At 49.7% G+C, this 16,656-nt stretch overlaps 2 protein-coding genes across 2 annotated transcripts; both read right to left on the reverse strand.

Annotated features, from left to right (window-relative positions):
• Positions 1-7,616: 7,616 nt before the first annotated feature.
• LOC123372625 (C-type lectin domain family 1 member A-like) lies at positions 7,617-12,937 on the reverse strand. The gene is made up of 4 exons (XM_045020860.1): positions 12,845-12,937; positions 12,475-12,626; positions 10,842-10,984; positions 7,617-7,813 (listed from the first exon to the last, which is right to left on the reverse strand). Exons 1-4 carry the CDS (start codon positions 12,909-12,911, stop codon positions 7,690-7,692), a joined length of 486 nt encoding a protein of 161 aa, XP_044876795.1. The 5' UTR covers positions 12,912-12,937; the 3' UTR covers positions 7,617-7,689.
• An 822-nt stretch (positions 12,938-13,759) lies between these two features.
• Positions 13,760-15,786, reverse strand: LOC123343409 (skin secretory protein xP2-like). Its single transcript, XM_044978530.1, has 2 exons — positions 15,264-15,786; positions 13,760-13,887 (listed from the first exon to the last, which is right to left on the reverse strand). The coding sequence occupies exons 1-2, from the start codon at positions 15,562-15,564 to the stop codon at positions 13,760-13,762; spliced, it is 429 nt and encodes a 142-aa protein (XP_044834465.1). The 5' UTR covers positions 15,565-15,786.
• Between the last annotated feature and the right edge of the window lie 870 nt (positions 15,787-16,656).

Genomic DNA, 16,656 nt, shown 5'->3' on the forward strand with positions numbered 1-16,656 from the left:
TGGGAAGACTTGAGGAGACTGGGCCAATGGGCTGCAGGCAAGAAGAGGTGATTCTCTATCCACCATTTAAAAGCTGTACCATTATTTTATATGCTTTCTTGCCAGTCTTGAAAAACCAGCCCTGCCTACTTAATCAAAGGAGATTCCATATATCCAGCTATTCCTAACTCTTCCACTGTAATGAAAAGGGAATTGGCAGAGTCAGATCCATCTCACAGCCTTTACTCATACAATAACACCCCCCTCTAAATATTCTGAGAGTGTCTGGACCTAACAAGTCTATGCAATAGCAGGGTGCGTGGCTGAGGAAGGCCAGTACCAAGCGGCCCCTGCAGTCGATGATGGTGTCTAGATCTCCATCACTCATTCTGGATTCAGCTTGTTCCCCTTTATGGAGCAGGAAGGCATTTTCAGTGGAGCATCCTCCACTGTGCTTCAAGCCCCTTCTGGACGCCCGTCACAGCTTGAGTTGACTGAGCATCAGCGCATGGGGCAAGGTCCTTCTTTTTGGACAAGCTGTTCTGCCGCAGCTGGCCGGCGCTGAGCCATGGACCATTTTCTGGGCTCAGAACTGTGGCTGGAAGACTCCTCACCTACCTACTTCTGTTGCCATGAACTGCCAGCCTCATGTGGATTCTCCTCTTCAATTACCGCTCCAGGAGCCAGAAGGGGGCGGACTGGGGTTCCCGTGATGATGACAATAGTGCCACAATCACAGCACCCTGTAGAGGGGTCGGACTCACCCCTCGCGGCGCCTCCTGCTGGTGACTTCGGGAATTAGCTCGTTCAGTGCTGGAGCGCCCTCTGCAGGCTGGTGATCCACCTGTCCTTCTGGCCCCCGTGTCCCTCCCTGGACCCGGTGCCCTTTTACATGGGGGTGCTGCCCCCTAGCAGTAACCCCTTTCTCTCTGGGTTCCCCCCCTCAGGGAACCCTCACCCTCTATCCCCACCTTGCCTCAGTATTGGCTACTGCCAGTCATTGTCTAGCCCCACGCTCTGGGGCAGACTGCAGTATCAGCCTACTCATCACAGGCAAAGGGGTTTGGACCTGCTGCCTTGGCCTACCTCTTGGCTGCCTTCTGCAACCCCCAGTACCAGTTGGCCCTTCGCTAGGCCGCAGCCTGGGGCTTTCTAGGCTGGAGCTCCCCAGCTCCTCAGCCTTTCCCCAGCCCTGCTTCACCCTAGGTACCTTATCTCAGTTCCCTGCAGCCAGGCCCTTCTTCCTCTTCAGGCAGAGGAAGACTGTCTTGGCTTCTGGCTTCCCTGGCCTTCTTATAAGGCCCTTTGCTCAGTTTGGGGCATGGCCCCAGCTGCAGCCACTTCCCCAATCAGCCCAGCCTAGAGCAGCAGCTCTCAAGCCCTGCCAGGCCGCTTTTAAACCCCTCAGGGCAGGAGCAGAGGTTCACCCTGCTACACACCCCCTTACAGGCTCCTCTTCCAATTGGAAGGCTGTTCCAGCACCTCCTTCCTCTGGTGGTTAGAAACCCGCTTCTCAATTCCAGCCCAAGTTTACTCATAGCCAGTTTCTCCCCATTTGTTCTCAGCCCACTCCTGGTGGTCCGCAGGGCCGGCTCTAACTTTTTTGCTACCCCAAGCAAAAAAAAGAGCGCTGCCCCGTGGTACAGCCCCCCGCCCCACGAGCGCCATACCACCAAACCCGCCCCGCTGCGAGCGCCGCACCATCCAAGCCCCCACCTCTCCAAGCGCTGTGCCACCCAAGTCCACGCCTCCCCGAGTGCCGCGCTGCCCAAGTCCCCGCCCCCCTGAGCGCCACGTCACTGAAGTCCCCGCCCCCCCAGTGCTGCGCCGCCCAAGTCCCCGCCCCCCGAGCCCCACCCGTCCGAAACAAAAACAAACCAACCAAAAAAACCTTCCAGCGCCACCCGGCTGAACCAAAAAAAAAACAAACCCTGCGCACCGCCCAGCCCCAAGGTGCCCCCCCAAGCATGTGCTTGGTTGGATGGTGCCTGGAGCCGGCCCTGGTGGTCTGATGCATCTGCAGAAGGCTCTGGGTCCCGCCCCATGCAGTGCCCATCATATTAATCCAACAGGACTACAGAGCTACAGGAAAGGAGCCCATGGCAAGACCTGCAGCAGAGAGGAAAAGATCAGCGTCGCTTTCCATGCAAGAGTCTGAAAGTGGCACTGCTCTTTCCACTCCCTGGGGGTCCAGAAGATGTCGAGACTGCACCACGGTGGAAAAGGGGATGAATATTAACCCCCGGGAGTGACTGGCAGACACCACTGGGCCCATTCCTCTAGTGCTTTACCCGGTCACCCAGCATCACTTCTGTCCAGTCCACTCACACCCAAACCCCAGCCTTGGCCAGGTCCTGGGAAAGCAGAGAGACAGTTGTCAGGAGAGGACACAAAGAGTGTGTAGAGCTGTACCGCATGCACGTGAACACTGGACACCTTCCTCAGCGTGTCATTGACTCGGATGTTGGTACGCAGTGTTTGGAATGTACCATTTCAGACAGAGACATGCCTGATGTCCCTGAAGTGAGGAGGTTCGTTTATTATCTCAGTAGCGCCCCCAGTGAGCTGGCTGCCTTCCTGGCCAAGGGGACCACAAAGCCCTGAGGAGATTATAGCTGAAACAGACAACACTCATCAAGTTCCAGGTCTGGGGTGGCATTTTCCATGAGCCTCACTCTCCCCTGTACCGACATGGAACAGGGTGTGGCATTTACTAAACCAACTCAAAGCCAATGCTCCCCCCACCCCCTTGGGATGTCCCCTTCCCTCTATGTCACAGCATTGCTTTCTCCTCCTCACAGCTGCAGTGACGCTTCTTTTGCCCAGCCCTAATGGCATCCACCCTGTGATGCTGCAGTCTATATGATTTTATAAAAATATGCTAATGAGTGAATATAGTGTAAGCAGAGTCAGGATGAGCTCTACCCTGACATCTGGTGGTAAATTATGGGAGTGTGGAAAGAAGTTTCAAGTTTTGCATTGGCATTTCAGTTATTTGCATTGGCACTCCCACCCCACTTAGATACCACACAGCAGCCTGGGATGGTTATTTTCACAGCTGTGGGATCCCCAATTTCTTTGTTATTGGGGCAGGAGGAATAAAATGTTGTCACCCTGATTAAGTAAATGAGGAACTACAAAATTGTCTTATGATAAAGGGTTTCACTATCAACTAAAAAGCACTTGCTAGACAAGGGACAGGGGTTCCAAAACCCATTGAAAAGAGAGAGGCTGGGGACAGATATCTGTACTTGATAGTGTAGGTGCCTTGTGTGAGCCAGAAACACCAGTTCCACCTATGCCTCTCTCCAGTGTGGAGAGTTAATTTTTTGATTCCCTTAAGAATCTGCATGCAGGTTGCTGAGCTGAACTCACTTTGGGCTGGTGATGTACTGGCACTGGGGCTCCCCTGCTGTGAGCTGGAATCACTGAGAGCTGAAATCACTGTAGAGCTGAACTTGCTGAGCTGAGCACACTGAGTACTGCGCTAACGAGTCAGGGAGCCTGAAGAAATACTGTGGAGCTAAGCAGCTGGCAGAGCAGAGTGGAGCAGTTTGTGAAGCCATGGGGTGAGTGGAGCCAAGCAGCTTGTGAGGATCACTGGAGCAGATCACAGGACAGCTGGTGGACCAGAGCAACTGGCAGAGCGGAGCAGCCCACAGAGCAAGCGGAGCTGAGCAGTTTGCGGGGACGGCTGGTGGAAGCAGAACCCCACGAAGAGGCAGGGCAGTTGGCCCCGAACCACGTAAGGTGCCCCTTTCTACCCAGGCTGGGGAGGGGGACTTCTGCATATAGACTCTCGAACTCTGGGGCTGCACTGACCCGGGACAGAGACGTTTGGATTGTGGGACTTTTGGGACTGTGGGTGATTTGGGGGTTGCTGGACTCAAGGGCCCCGAGAGAAGGACATGGCCCAATTTGCTGGGGTGGGTCTTTGCTCATGGTTTGATCTATGAACTCTAGCTGAGGTATTTCCCAATTTAATGCTTGTTGTTTATCTCATGTAATTAAACCTTTCCTGCTACACCAAGACTCTGTGCTTGCGAGAGGGGAAGTATTGCCTCCTCGAGGCGCCCAGGGGTGTGTGTAAGATTTTCCCAGGTCACTGGGTGGGGGCTCGAGCTGGTTTTGCATTATGTTGTGGGGAAGGGACCTCTATGTATTGAACCCAGCCCTTGCTGCTATCGTTTTGGCCTGGCAGACGGGTTACATAGTATCACTGGAATATGCTTCATGCAAAAGGTCTCTTGTAAGGTATCATTACAAAGCTTATAATCTGCTGAGTGTGGTCATTCTATTTGTATAAATGTATCACTCTTGTATCTGAAACTAGGTATATGAAATATAACTCTGAGGGCCTATTATATTCATGCAAAGTGTGGGCCATTAATGGTGGTTTGGAATCTTGATGGCTCCCATCAACCAGGACAATTGACTGTGGGTGGCTTTGTTTGCAGGCAGCCTTCCTGTGGGTCAGGCTGGGAGGAATGAAGGCTTGGAGTCTAGAGTGACATGTAATCATGTCACCTGAACTGGAATCCATCTTTAACCTGGTGCTTTTCCAGCGAGGAGGCGTGGGAACCCAGAGGGATAAAGGATCCCCACCTTATGCAAAAGATATATAAGTGGGTGAAACAGAACAAAGGAGTGGCCATCATGAAGAATCCCCTAGCTACACCTGAGCTGGAACAAGAGCTGTACCAGAGGAAAGAATTGTGTCCAGGCCTGGAAGGTGTCCAGTCTGAGGAAAAAACTTACTGAAGCATCTCTAAGAGTGAGATTATCTGTATTCAGGTTAATTAAACATAGATTTGCGTGTTTGATTTTATTTTGCTTGGTGACTTACTTTGTTCTGTCTGTTACTACTTGGAACCACTTAAATCCTACTTTCTGTATTTAATAAAATCACTTTTTACTTATTAATTAACCCAGAGTATGTGTTAATACCTGGGGGGGAGGGCACAAACAGTTGTGCATATCTCGCTATCAGTGTTATAGAGGGTGAACAATTAACTGTGTCTTGGAATTGAAATAAACAAATGTAAATGGAACCAAGTTGTGGCCATGTTCCTGTCCTCGTTACCCTCATCCTCCCTACCCACTCCACTTTTTGCACCTTGTCGTAAATTAGATCATAGGCACTTCAGGGCAGGCCTGATCCAGACTGGAGCCTCTGAGGGCTACTACTATTGCTTCCCCTCTGGGGGCTAACACCAATAGCAAATAAATCTAACAGGAGAGAGATTTAAGAGGGGAGCACGCAGCGTCTCTTGTCAGCGCCATGGGGGCAGTTATCAGAGTGACTGTATTTCCTGGGCAGCTTCAGAGATTTAAGCCACCCTCCACCTCCTGGACCGAGGCAGAGCTAGGAAACCTTAACTGTGACTGAACAGAGCGTGTGTCGGGTGGAATGAGAGAGTTAATCACACGGGGCTAAGCTGGGTGTGCTGCTGCACCACGCTAGTATAAACAAGCTCCGCCTAACTCACCTGTGGGGCCCACTTGGTAAGTGTGCTCAGAGCTTGTCTACCCAATGGGGACCTGTATTTGCCAGAAGAAAACAGGCTTCCCTCATAACTTTTAACCCATGGGTTAAGGTACCCAGCTGGGATGGGGGATGCCCAGTTCAAGTCCCCGCTTTGCTTGAGGGGCAGAAGGGATTTGCACAACAGTTTGCTACCTCTCAGGTGAGCACTCTAGCCACGGGGCTCTGGGACAGTTTGATGTAGGACTCCCTCCTGTTGACGCTGTGCAGAAATAATCTGAAGAGTCATTGAAGCAGGAGGACTGGAGACTGGGGCTCCCAGGTAAGTACTCAAGCCAGCAAGTTAGAGTCATTTTCTTGTATGCTTGATCTCTCTCCTGTCTGCCAAAAGAGGGTTTGCAGCTGACAATCCCAAACTGTCAGGCGCCTTTCTGCTGCCTGGATTTAGATGCTGGACTCCCTGAGAGGGCAGGTGTTAGTTTATACACCTCACCTCAGCATCGCCCATTGGCCAGCTCAGGCGAGCAGGTGCTGGCTCTCATCAATCCCAGGGCTTGTCTCCACAGACAGCACTACAGCTTCTCCCGTTGACGTAGTTAATCTACCTCCCCGAGAGGCGGTATCTGTGTTGGTGGGAGAAGTTGTCCATTGCCATAGTGCTGTCCACGTGGCAGGGGTAGGTCGGTATAGATGCATTATCACTCAGAGGTGTGGATTTTTCACACCCTTGAGCGAAGTAGTTATGCCAATATTTGGTCTGTAGTGTAGACCTTGCCCCATTCTGAGGCACCTATCTCTCCCCATGCAATGTACAAGCAGCCTGGGCCTTAACCCAGGTTTCATAAATCCCAGTGAGTTTCTAGACTCTGAGCATCAACACACCCACATTTCTTTGTGAATCTAGCCCCAAGTGAACACAAGAACAGCCATATTGGGTCAGACCAAAGGTCCATCTAACCCAGTATCCTGTCTTCCGACAGTGGCCAATGCCAGGTGCCCCAGAGGGAATGAACAGAACAGGGAATCATTAAGTGATCCATCCTCTGTCGCCCATTCCCAGCTTCTGGCAAACAGAGGCTAGGGACACCATTCCTTCCATCCTGGCTAATAGCATTGATGGACCTATCCTCCATGAATTTATCTAGTGTTATAGTCTTGGCCTTCACAACATCCTCTGGCAAGAGAGGTTCCATAGGTTGACTATGCGTTGTGTGAAAAAAAATGCTTTCTTCTGTTTGTTTTAAACCTGCTGCCTATTAAGTTAATTTGGTGACCCCTAGTTCTTGTGTTATGAGAAGGAGTAAATAACACTTCCTTATTTACTTTTTCCACACCAGTCATAATTTTATAGACCTCTATCATATCCCCCATTACTTGTCTCTTTTCCAAGCTGAAAAGTCCTAGCCTCTTTAATCTCTCCTCATATGGAACCCACTCCAAAACCCTAATCATTTTAGTTGCCCTTCTCTGAACCTTTTCCAATTCCAATATATCTTTTTGAGATGGGGTGACCACGTCTGCACACACTATTCAACATGTGGGCATATCATGGAGTTATATAGAGGCAATATGATATTTTCTGTCTATTATTTATTCCCATTTAACAGGGGGAGGGATAGCTCAGTGGTTTGAGCATTGGCCTACTACACTCAGGACTGTAAGTTCAATCTTTGAGGGGGCTACTTAGGGATCTGAGGCACAACCAGTATTTGGTCCTGCCAGTCAAAGCAGGGGGCTGGGCTCAATGACCTTTCAGGGTCCCTTACAGTTCTATGAAATAAATATAGCTCCATATATGTAATGATTTCCAGCATGCTTTTCTGACTGCTGCTGCACATTGAGTGGATGTTTTCTGAGAACTATTCACAATGACCCCAAGATCTCTTTTTTGAGTGGTAACAGCTAATTTAGACCCCATCATTTTATATGTATAGTTGGGATTATATTTTCCAATGTGCATCACTTTGCATTTATCAACATTGATAAATGACAGTGGTATGAAGATGGGAGTAAGTGATGGAAAAGAGTTGAAGGAAAGGAACAGAGGGAAATATGCAAGAACACACACACTGCACCTACTTTAAGGTTAAGAAACTTTTATTTATTGTATTTACAAATAATTTAATTGCATTTCTCTGGAATAAAAGGGCCATCAGAGCAGAGAATCCAGTTTAGTTCTCCAGGACATGAGAAATCATTACCAATTTCATCAGAAGCGACCTTGCTCACTTGGTCTTCTTGCAGAGACAATAGTGTTTTGTGGCACAACCCTTAGCATGGGACATTCCTTGTATAAAAAACACACAAGCGTCATTTGCATCGTAAGCAGCTTGGGCTCCCACAGAAGACCTGGGAAAGAAACACCAAATTTCAGCAGGGTCTAGTCACAAAGGATTTTACAATCCCAGCTTCCCACTTACCTCACTGCTACCCTACTCCTCTCTGTGCCCATGCAGCGCCCCACCCTGCCACCCCCAAGGGACACACCCCTTATAACACCTTTGGACACTTCACCTGTGTGCAGGTGGGCGTGCCCCTGTGCGGTTTGGAAGTGAGCAGCTCTAACATGTTTGTCAGCTTCACGCTAAAGAAAGAAAACCAACCGCAGCTTTAGGTATTGAGCCAGCTCCTCTGCTGCTGTAAGTCAAATCAGTTGTTCCAGTGCTTTCACTGGGAAAAATGTGCACATTCTTTCCCGTTTGAATTGGTCTAGTTTTAACTTGCAGTTTCTTCTGCCTTTGTCTGCTAGCTTGACAAACGGCCAGAGCCCTGAGCCCACTGTGAGGTCCTAACCGGGGCAGATGCTTCATTGGTTTCTTGCCCCTTTTCTTTAAATTCCTGGTGTGATGTCTCCAGCTCCTGTTCTAGGTCTTGTTTTAACTTCTGTTAGCCAGCTTCAAGGTTTGCGAGCATTTCCATTCTTTGCTCCAGCTTTGGTCGAGAGGAATGGCAACTCACAGTTTTTCTCCTTGGACACTGGATCCCACTTTTAACACCAGTGCCAACCCTTTAGACCCAAGTGGCTAGGCAAAAAATTGGGGTCTAATAGGTTGTTCCAGTTGGGCTGGAGAAATTGGTGATGGAGTCACATATTTCTTCTATGCAATTTTGTTTATGTAGAAAGACTGTACAAAGCCCCGTTTCTCTGAACACAGGAGGATCCAAACAACAGGAGACAGTTTTTGCTGACAGCTCCAAGGCTCTTTCAGCCAGCACCTTCCCCAACAGCCCTTTCTCCAGGCTTCTCTCAGGGCCACACCCCACCCAGGCTGGGTCTGGAGCTTTCCTCTGTTTCTGTGAGCATCTGTGAGCTTCCCTTCGCCCACCTTTTCCCAAAACAATTCCCAGCAAAGCCGTCCACCCACATAGTTCTCATTCCTGGGTGGACTGCTATAAAGGAGCATAACTGTTTCCTACAGCTATCTTCAAGGAAAGTTGGTGGTTACCTATAACACGTTGTACCTGCATCTGAGAGCTGCAGGAGATCTGTCCCCTTGACACTTTGGCAGCACTTGTACAGCTTGTATTCCCAATAACGCTGTTTGGTTTGAATGGAGTGGAATTGCTTAGGGTGACCCAGGAAGCTATTGGGATGATACTAAGCAATTTAGGCTGGATATTAGAGAACACTTCCTAACAGGGTGGCACAATGGAGAATACACTGCATGGAACAGTGTTATGCTGACCCACAGGAGGACAGATGAGCTGGGCTGTGCATCTCTAATTGCCATTAGATTGAATCTCAAGGAACAGATAAACAAAATCACCAGGAAACACAGTTGAGCCAATAATGTTTGTGAGTCAGATTGGGCCTTTCAGCCAGCCTGGAGCAAGGAGGAGTGTGTAAACTGCACCACCCCAGGAGGCATTGTGACTCAGAGGGGATACTGAGGCACAGATCCTCCCATGTCTTCTGTGACCAAGGAGGTATGCACGTGAGTGCCATTTTCTGCTGCCCCATGCCCAGCCCACCATGCTGGCTCAGCAGCTTTGGACAATGAGTGGCAGGTAGTGCAAGGTTTGGCCCATTTGCCACCCACATGTGCCAGGGAGGGAGGAAGCAGGGGAGTTGCCCACTAGTCCGTGTGTCTGGAGCCAAGGCCCAGGCAGCCCATGTCAGACAGCTGTGTGGGCCCGTAGCCCCAGTCACAGTCTAGCCCGATGTTTCTTTGCCCTTTTAAATGCTGTCACTGTTCCTGGGATTAAAGCCAGGAGGGGAGAGAGCTTGGTCATAGAGGGGCACTGATCCACAACCTGTAATTGCATACATTGCATTGAGGGGCAGTTGTTGTTCGTCCCACTTTGTAGCCCTGAGGATTAATCTGTTGGTCTGTATAAAATATCTTTTTGATAAAAATGTGTAGGCTGCATAGATTAATAGAAATTTGCAATAGCTGTAATGCAAGATACCTAGAAGCTTCTAGGCCAGACATCCTGGCCTATTTCCTCTGTGACGCTGAAAGCAACCTTTAAGACCCTTACTCAGAAAAGTAATAATAGGATACAAACCTACGCAAATTGTCTAGGGATTTTTGAATGTCTGCTAACCTTTCACCTAAATAGGGTGAAGAGTGGGGTATTTCTGCCCACAAATCTAACACGTACACCACAAGATACGTAGATAGCTGTCATCCATACGCACATAAAAGGTCAACCTATGAAAACAGGTACCCTCACCTTTCCATGGGGGAAAGACAAATTTGGGCATAGGAGGAAGGATTTCTCCCTATAAAAAGGGTGACAATCCTCCATTAGATGGGCGATACATCTTTCTATTCTTGTCGTCTCAACCTACTTAGAAGCCTCTTTCTCCTACGAAAGCTGTCAATACTAAGCCGTAGTATTAAGTCTTTTCACAGCTGTAAGTATGAACTAAGTCTTATTTCTGTTTTACTTTAAAACATCTAGTTTAAAAAAGGGTTTAACTCATAACTAAACTTCCTCTATCAAAGGTGTGAAAATTCACTCTAGTGCTATTGCTATTTAGAACTGTGATATTTTGTAACTTTGTAATCTCAAACTGTTTTTAACATTTTACATTTACTTCTTGTTTCATTGATTTTAAATAAAAGGTCTTTATTGACTATTTCTGTCTCAGTGTAATTTCCTGTCAGACATACCCCAATCTCCTTGTATAAATTCTGTGAAGCCTGATTCAAGACGAACTTTATCTTCTGATCACCCATATTGGCGAGCCATACCCATATTATTAATATCTATCAATTATTATTAACATTATTAATTAATTAGAAAATTAATTATTAAATAAAACTAAATTAAGTGGATAAATTCCACTGTCCCTACTAACCCTCCCCAAATCAGGCTACAACTTGGAGCTCTTGGTTAATTCTCGCTCGAGTGAGGAGGGGACACTTACAGATCCAACGTGAATGGTGACCCATCCAGCCAGACCCACTTCTTGAGGCTGGCTTTGTAGGTCAGGCCAATCCAGTAACTGTAGTGCCGGCGGTACCTGAACTCGACACGATACAATTTACGCGTCTCCCGTTTGAGGAATGCCTGTACAAGGATAAACACACACACCATCAAACCCTGCTTCCTCTGGGGGATCCTGACTGTGAACATCCACTCAGGTCAGGGGGGTTAACAATTCCCTGGGCATAAGGAATCCCAAGGCTCGCGTTTCAGCATATAACAACAGAAATAAGGGAGGAATACATAGCTTCCTTGTTTTGGAGTGCATTGGGTGCCGGCAGATTTGCCAGAGCTAGGCAGTGGGGACTCGACAGGATAGATGGGAACAACCCAGAAGTTGGGTGTGATGAGAGCTGGGTGCACTCAATAGGGGTCTGAAGCTACAGGGGACAATGCTAGTATGAGGGAGGGAGTTTAGCTCCAGCTCCAGCTGTAGCAGTGCCAGTTTTTAGCTTTAGAGGTCTGCGGTTCGATCCCCACTGTGTCAGCCACCTCAAGACAGGGGCTGCCGCACATTCACCACCTAAATCCAAAGTGGGACTAAAGGCTACAAACAGAGCTGCAAACACCCACCCACCCTTGAAGCCATCTCCACATCAGAGCCAAGAGGAGGTAAAGCCTTTAACCAGGGTGCAAATAATGCATGTCAAAGCAAACAGCCTTTAAACAAAGAGGGTTTATTGAGCAACCCATCCCCTCTCATGCAGTCAGAGGCTTAGGGACATCCAGAGCATGGGGGTTGCCTCCCTGATCAGCTTGATGATCTATCCTCCATAGCCTAAAGGGTAGCTTTGCTCAGCCAAACCTATCCCCTGGCTGCTAGCTTGCGCTTCCTCTTATGTGCTCCAGGCAGGCTTCCTGGGAGGCTAACGGCCTCCAGCTGTTTCATGAGCCTGCTGATTAACCCTTTCCTTCCTGCTCCAAACCCTGACCTGGAGCGCAGGGACTTTCTAAGCCAGCCACTCTCCCATGATTTCCAGGACCCAGATGAATAGTATGTCTCATCATGAATGGACTTGACAATGACGGTGCCCTAGAACAATGGCTCTTGACCTTTCCAGATGACTGTTCCCCTTTCAGGAGTCTGATTTGTCTTGCAGACCCCAAGTTTCACCTCACTTAAAAATTACTTCCTTACAAAATCAGACATGAAAATACTAAAGTGTCTCAACAGACTATTCCTGACAAACGGCTGACTTTCTCATTTTTACCATAGAAATATAAATCAATTGGAATATAAATATTGCACTTACATTGCAGTGTATAGTATATTGAGCAGTATAAACAAGTCATTGTCCGCATTAAATTGTAGTTTGCACTGACTTCGCTAGTGCTTTTTACATAGCCTGTTGTAAACCTAGGCAAATATCTAGATGAGTTGATGTACACCCTGGTGCGCCTTTGTGTACCCCCAGGAGTATGTGTGCCACTGCACTAGAAAACCTCAGCTAAGCAGGCAGACAATCACACCCCTCTAGCGTGAGCCAACCAATCCCTCAGCCTACTGATATCAATGTATTAAACCATTAGGTCAAATATTAGTAGGGGGGAGAGACTAAAAAACATAGTTTTACCAGTTCTCCTTGAGAGTCCATCTTAACGAGTTTGGAGCCCTGCTTCTTACAATGTTCTACACACTCTGGCCACTTTGCACTCATATTGGAGAAAAGGTAGCAGGCGTCACCACGCTGCACCCAGGTGTCCAGACACAAGTCGCATCTGCTGCCTTGGAAGACAAAACACAGCTGGTGGATTTCTCCCTTTCTGGAGGGCTTGGATGTGCTACAGTGTCTTGCGTGGTGTCTGTAGGTTATTTACCAGCAGAACACATCCCAGGCTGGCTGATTACATGCTGGGATAGATCCCACCCCAGGTCACTAGGCCCCCATCTGTATTTGGTCGTTTTGTTAAAGGGGGCACCCCCACCCTCAGATCATCCCTCACCTTTGCCTCCTGCCTGCTTCTTCACTGAATCCTTAAGCTTCTGGGTCTGTCTGTGTAGCGTCGCCATCTTTCTCCTTGTTGTTTCCGAAATATGCAAATCTGAAATACACAGGGACAGATAAATGCTAAATGGTGCCTGTGAAACTAACAATGCAGCATGGGTGTGGGTCATTTGAGTGAAATCTTTGTCCTTTACACTTTGACAGTGATGCCGCAAGATATGCCTTTGAACATTTCACATTCTTCTGGGTGCTTGCAAAGCCCAGAAAGGAAGGAAAGTGTGTTTCTCAAACCCGTATTAGCCATCTGCCTGTGTTAGGGCAATGAAGAGCTAGAGAGATGGAAAGGGGAATGGATGCCAATGGAATTGGAGAAGTCATTACAGGGGACTGATCATGTCTCACCCTTTATATATGGAGCTCCTGCACCCATGAGAAATGGGGAGCAGCCCAATTGGCAGCAGCATTTCCTGAGACCCTGCAGAGGGCTGTCTGACAGTCTGAGAACCTATGCAGGAAAGGGCACTGGTAGGGCTGTGGGAGCACTGGGTGATCTGGAATGGAGAGATGCACATCATCCTCCCACAACAATCCTCAGGAGGTCCCCAGATTACTGCTCCACAGCTAGTAGGGCACCCCCTTTTCCTGGGGCGGTGGCACAGGGCAGCCACTAGGGAGTAGGGTGCCAGAGCCAGCATGGGGGACACATGAAATAATAATTGGAGATACACCTATCTCCTAGGACTGGAAGGTCATTGAGTCCAGCCCCCTGCCTTCGCTAGCAGGACCAAGTACTGATTTTTTGCCCCAGACCCCTAAGTGGCCCCCTCAAGTATTGAGCTCACAACTTTAAGTTTAGCAGGCCAATGCTCAAACCACTGAGCTATCCCTCCCCCCTTAAATAATGTCCTCCTGGTTAAATCAGGCTATTCAGCAGATACTCACACTTGCCAATCAAGCCCAGCAGTACGATGAGCAAGACCACGCTACAGACCCCCAGAATCAACGTCACCAGCCGCCAGTGCTGAGGCCCAAAAGGAACTTCTAGTGGAAAGGAAAGGGGAAGACAAGAGTCAAGCCCCTCTCCTGAGACTCTGAGCCTGATTCACAGGGCAGAATCAAGCTCCCAAAACCAGAACTTATCAACCAGGGCTGAAAACTCCCTTCAAAAACACACCCCGCTTGTGGGATGCTCCATAAGCTCTGGTATCTCCACATGTAGACATCAGGGCCAGTTTAGCCAATGCTACCAAAACTCCAGCCAGGGTTCTCCCAGGCTAGGGGACCCTACCACTGCATCAGGGTGTTTCCTGCTCACTCGCCAATGTGATGGATGAGCTGCTCCACATTGAATTCCCTCCTCCGTCTGGGAGAAGTAAGGGGGGCAGGCTGGGGAAGGGAGATTGCATTCCAATGGCTCTGGAAGCTGGTTAAGGGTTTTATCAGGGCCTTCAATATTGCTTGGGCCAACCCTGGAGATGGCATCCTTTCTTTATCCAAAGGTGTGGCCTTCCAGTTTGGGTCAGCCTCCCCGTACAGAAAGGGCTGTTAATTCTCCATGGTCCACTCAATCCATGGCCTCTCCACCGAGGGGGCCAGTTAGTACCAATTCTAATGCTGTTCTCGGGGATGAGGGCAGACTGCCCCACTGGAACCAGGAGTGAGTCTCCCTCAGTTTATTGCACTCAGGCCAGCAAGCCACCATCAGAGGGCTGAGAGGAATCTCTACGTTAAACTGTGACACTGGGGACAATGGGCAGGATCTGGTGGCCAGGGTGTGCATATGGGTAATAAAGCCAGGAGATCCTAGGGCAGCAGGTTCCATTCCTCCCCTGGTTACAGGCCCTTTTTCTGCTCAATGAGGGACAATTTCTAGAGAAACATGGAGACTCCGTTGCTATGCCACAAATCACGTGGACAGTAAAAGAACACCCCGCCTCTGCATCCCTGCTTCTTTCTGTGCTTCGGAGCCCCCCCCAGGCTTCACTAGGGGACTTTGACAGGCCTCATCACCACGCATACAAATTACATTTGGTGCCTAATACTCGAGGATGCCCTGGACAAACCTCCAAGCCCTCAGCAGCCTGAGGGCTTGTCGACACTTGAAATGTCGCTGCCCCGCTGTAGCGCTTCAGTGTAGACGCTACCTACTCCAGCGGACGGGCTCTCCCATTGCTGTAGTTAATCCACCTTCCTGACAGGTGGTAGCTAGGTCAAGAGAAGAATTCTTCCATCAACCTAGTGCTGTCTACACTGGGGGTTAGATCGGCTTAACTACGCCACTCAGAGGTGGGGGTTTTTTTACATCCCTGTGTGACATAGTTAAGCTGACTGAATTTTCTAGTGTAGACCAGGCCTATTAGGTTGCCCATGGGAGTTGCTGCTGTGATGTAAAATCCCCTTGCTCTTCACATACTTACTGCCAAAGGGGAAGACTGGCTTCTTGGGGGCCTCTTGGCTGGCTCCTCCCTCCTGGGGCATCTCCTGCCTGGCTTCTCCCTTCTTGGGGGACTCTGGGCTGACCTCTACCTTCTTGGGGGCCTCCTCCCTGGCTTCTTCCTTCTTGGGGGCCTCCTGCCTGGGTTCTCCACTCTTTGAGGGTTCTTGGCTGGCCTCCCCTTTCTTGGGAGCCTCCAGCCCAGCTTCCCCCTCCGGGGCTGCCCCTGGCCTGGCTCCCCCATCAGCCACTGGGGCAGGTTTGATTTTTGCCTGTTTCGACATTTTCTCCCTGTTTGGCTTCTTAAGTGGCAGGAGCTGAACCCTGAACGACCTGGCACAGGGGCTCCTCAGAGAGAGATGGGGACAGTGGGGGGTGGGCTGGGAACCAGCGGATCTCAGGCTGTGACCATCTCAGGGGCCACACAACATCTCCTCACCCCAGCCCCCAAACACCCACCAGGACCCTTCACCCTGAAACACACAGTGGGGGTCAGATGCCCCTTGTGACCTCGTCCTCCCCTCACCAGGCCATGCTCCCCTTGCTCCCCCCGACGGGCTGCCTTGCTCTGAGGATCGGGGCCTGGCGAGGCCGGGCAGGGGCAGTGGGGGGCAGCTGCCCTCGGTTCCCATGGAGACCGAGCTGCCCGGAGCTCTCCCAGGCCGTGCCCAGCCAGGAGCCCACAAGCAGCTGCCAGCCCAGCCTCCCCTTAGCGTCCACACCCGGCTGGGACAGTCCTGGCCCCACAGGGCTCACCACAACCCCTGTGGTGCCATTAGCGAGGCTGCTAACAGAGGCTGCCCTCCTTGGCTTGTCACAGCCCATTGCAGAGGGGAGGCAGCGCAGCCCCCCTGCAACAATGTTTGCTCCTAGGGGAGGTTGTTGCAGTGGCCCCTATTGGATGCTCCTGGAGCCGCTCTGGGCCTGAGACTTGTGGCTTGATTCTCCACTCACTCATCCCGGGGAAACCAGGAGTTAGGTCATGACAACCACTGGATAGTTTCCTGAGGGCTGAATGGTTTTGATCTAACTGAAATCTTTGGGCTTAATATAGGGGTATGTGGGGGAGATTTAATGGCCTGTGAAAGGCACCAGGTCAGTCTAGATAACGTACGGCCCCTTCTGGCCTTAATCTGTGTGAAATGATGAAAAGACACCATGAAATCATGTTGACTGGCATTAACTCTATTCCCATCCTTTAATTCTTTATCAGTTGAATCTCATATCAGCTTTTCCATTATTTTGCCCAGGACTGATGTCTGGCTGAACAGCCTGGGTCAATCCTCTTGCCCTTTCTGAAGATTGCCGCATTAGAACTCTTCCAGTCTTCTGTACTGCAAGATTTATTATAAATTAAATCAGTGGGCCAGAGATCT

The sequence above is a fragment of the Mauremys mutica genome, chromosome 1, assembly GCF_020497125.1.
Source record: "Mauremys mutica isolate MM-2020 ecotype Southern chromosome 1, ASM2049712v1, whole genome shotgun sequence".
Lineage (NCBI taxonomy): Eukaryota > Metazoa > Chordata > Testudines > Geoemydidae > Mauremys > Mauremys mutica.

Bases quoted from the DNA above. Each gene is read 5' to 3' on its own strand.
- LOC123372625 (XM_045020860.1), bottom strand. From the start codon at position 12,911: ATGGCGACGCTACACAGACAGACCCAGAAGCTTAAGGATTCAGTGAAG. The intron at 10,985-12,474 runs GTAAAACTATGT...ATCCTTGTACAG, and splicing joins TGGACTCTCAAGGAGAACTG to GCATTCCTCAAACGGGAGAC. The intron at 7,814-10,841 runs GTAAGTGTCCCC...TTTCTTTCCCAG, and splicing joins TCACCATTCACGTTGGATCT to GTCTTCTGTGGGAGCCCAAG.
- LOC123343409 (XM_044978530.1), bottom strand. From the start codon at position 15,564: ATGTCGAAACAGGCAAAAATCAAACCTGCCCCAGTGGCTGATGGGGGA. The intron at 13,888-15,263 runs GTAAGTATGTGA...CCTTTCCACTAG, and splicing joins GCCAGTCTTCCCCTTTGGCA to AAGTTCCTTTTGGGCCTCAG.